Source organism: Octodon degus, unplaced genomic scaffold, assembly GCF_000260255.1.
Source record: "Octodon degus isolate 3935 unplaced genomic scaffold, OctDeg1.0 scaffold00011, whole genome shotgun sequence".
NCBI lineage: Eukaryota > Metazoa > Chordata > Mammalia > Rodentia > Octodontidae > Octodon > Octodon degus.
The window spans coordinates 14,164,180-14,166,930 of record NW_004524587.1 but is presented as its reverse complement, the minus strand read 5'-3'; the positions used below and the strand labels follow the sequence as shown (position 1 = coordinate 14,166,930).

The 2,751-nt window shown below is 41.8% G+C and overlaps 1 protein-coding gene across 4 annotated transcripts in view; it reads left to right on the top strand.

The window, feature by feature from the left end:
* Positions 1 to 2,751, top strand: part of Dus2 (dihydrouridine synthase 2) — a 52,508-nt gene that overhangs the window by 2,165 nt on the left and 47,592 nt on the right. Inside the window, exon 1 of one of the 4 annotated variants that reach the window (XM_023709405.1) lies at positions 1,737 to 1,861. The exons of the other annotated variants lie outside the window; for them this stretch is intronic. Within the exon in view, the coding sequence (XP_023565173.1) occupies positions 1,767 to 1,861 (95 nt within the window). The 5' untranslated portion in view covers positions 1,737 to 1,766. Of the gene's footprint in view, positions 1 to 1,736; positions 1,862 to 2,751 lie in introns of those variants that run through there. 4 annotated transcript variants of the gene reach the window in all.

The window sequence follows — 2,751 nt, the reverse complement described above, 5'->3', positions numbered from 1 at the left end:
TTTTTTCCAGTGCAGGGGATTGAACTCAGGACCTTGAGCTTTCCAAGCAAACACTTATTGTACTGCACTATCGCCTCTGCCCAATTTCTTTCTTTTTTTTAAGTTGAGAAGGATTTTTTTTTTTTTTTCTGGCTCAGGCTGCCTTAAGGGCGGGTCTGGTATGGAAGGCATGGGGAGCAGGGGATTGAACCGCGGTCACCTGCACCTGACTGGGTTTGCCCCAACAGGTGCTTAAACAGCTGAGCTAACCAGCAAGCTCCCCTGTATATTTTGTTGATAGAGCCTCTATGTCTTTTATTTTTGGTACAGTACAACTTGTTTGTATAATACTGTAATTTTTTCTGGTTATACTGTATAATACTATAGTTTTATGTTCTGTTATACATTATAGTAATGCATGTAAGAGTTAGGTAAATAAAAACAAAATCATCAAGCTGGAGCTTCCTCTGACCATTTCTTGGTTCTGAATCTTGTAATGTACATATTAGGTTCCATTCCTATGTAGTGACCAGTTCATTTAATGACTTAGTTGCTGGAACTCGACTTGATCACCAGATGAGGAGTTTCTTAGTGCCTTGTTGAGCAACCTGAATAAAAGATGAAGGTGGAAGAAAGGCTGAGGTTACTGAATGTGCTGTCCCAGTACAGGCATGTTTTCTAAACTCTTGCATTGGCCCTGCCCCATATTCAGAATCTGTGGCCATTGCTAATTAATTCTTGGGATTAAGTACCCTGGGATCCCTAAAAAGGAGTGAATCAAGAAGGTGGCCCAGAGAATGCATGTGTAGAGAGAGCAAATGTCATGTGCTTGGAGTATATGCCAAGTGGAAAATGAATGTGATGAACTGTAGGGTGTACTGTTCCAGAAAGCAGAGCCAGAACCTATGAGTGATAGGGATGCCAGTGTTGAACTTGATATAAAGAATTACTATAGCAATTAAAATTACCCATATCTGTCTTGAGAGTGTTGAATTTTCTGTCATTGAAAAATTCAGTAGGGCCAGCCAAATAGCTCAGCGGATTAAAGTGCCTGCTTAGGCAGACTCAGGGGCCAGGAGTTTGATCCCTGAGCCTGTCTTGCTGCCTTGCCCCTCGGGTGTGCTGAGACGGCGTTTGAGACTGGGTCTTGTGGCGCGCACCTGTAATCCTAGCACTTGGGAGGCTGTAAACAGGAGGATCACTACAAGTCCAATCTATGCAGTGAGACCCTGTACACCCTGTCCTAAATACAAAAAAAAAAAAAAAAAAAGAAAGAAAAGAAAAGTTCAGTAAAAGCCAGAAGTCAGTGATATGATCAAGGGTTGTTGATATGAAAGGTACCCAAGCCAGGTACAGTGGCATGTGCCTGTAACCTTCACATTCAGGAGGTTGAGGCAGGAGAATTATGAGTTCATGGCCATACATAATAAGACCTATATAATAAGACCTTGTCTCAAAAATAATAACAAAAAAGAGTTACTCTACGATATTATGATTCTAGGCTACTTTTATTAAGTTCTTTCTAAGAACTTAATGTTCCTTACTCCTTTTTAAAATGGTTCCTTGAATACCTGACTTGATAGTTTTCATTCATCTAAATGTATCACTATTTTTTTCAGATATATAAAGCAAGAATTACTTTGTACTGATCCAGAACAGATACACTGAAGGACTTAGTGTGCATATCCATTTGGGCTTTATTGAAATAGTAGGACTAAAGTTTAATATATATCTGCTTTCTCATTATGCTCCAGGCCTTATGATGTGATTCCCTCAGAATTTCAGGGATGGGAGCACATCTCATCCTGCCTCTGCCCATCACCCCTCATGTTTTGGTCACATCAGATATTGCCTTCAGACTTTCTCCCTGCTCACAGCACATGTTGAGTACCCTCTAATTGTTATTGAGACCCATGGTTTATTGCTAGCACTTACAAAGTTGGAAAGGTTTATTTTTTATTTTATGTATTTATTTTATGCATTTAGTACAGGATCTACAAGGTCTCGCTACACAGATCAGACTTGTAGTGATCCTCCTGTTTTCAGCCTCCCAAGTGCTGGGATCACAGGCACGCCACCACGCCCAGTCTCATGCGCAGTCTCAGCTTGCCCTGGGGGTGGGGCCAGCACTCCAGTCCGCTGAGCTATCTGGCCAGCCCTCTGGTGTATTTTTTTCAGAACCAGAGATTGAACTCAGGCCCTTGCACTTGCCAGGGAAGCACTTATTCCACTGAGCCATCACTCTGCCCTCTGGAAAGTTTTATTTATTGCAAAAAGAGGGGCAAAAGAGTTTTTGGGAGCAGGAACTTGGTATGTTCCTTGGATTTCAGGTAATAATGATGTAGTTGCTCATTCACTCATTCAACAAAGGTTTTCTAACCAGGCATGGTGGCATACACCTATAATCTTAGCATTCAGGAGACTGAGGCAGAAGGATCACCATACGTTTGAAGCCAGCCTGGACTCCGTAGTGAGTTCAAGGACAACCTGGACTATATAGTGAGTCTCTCTGTCCCACCAAAAAAGTTTTGTGAATACCACATATTGTCAGGCACTATTAAAATTGCAAAACTGGCAAAAATCTGTGTGTAACATTGGTTTAGGTTAAGGCCTGTGTTATGGTTTGTGTCTAGTTGTCCCCCTAAAGCCTCATGCAGTCATGGGGTGAGGACTTCTAGAGTTTGTGTTAACTCATGATCCACTGGGATTATGTGTTATCCAAGGCTGGGATTATGGGTTTTAGTACTGCTGGGATTACCCATAGGTGGGTAA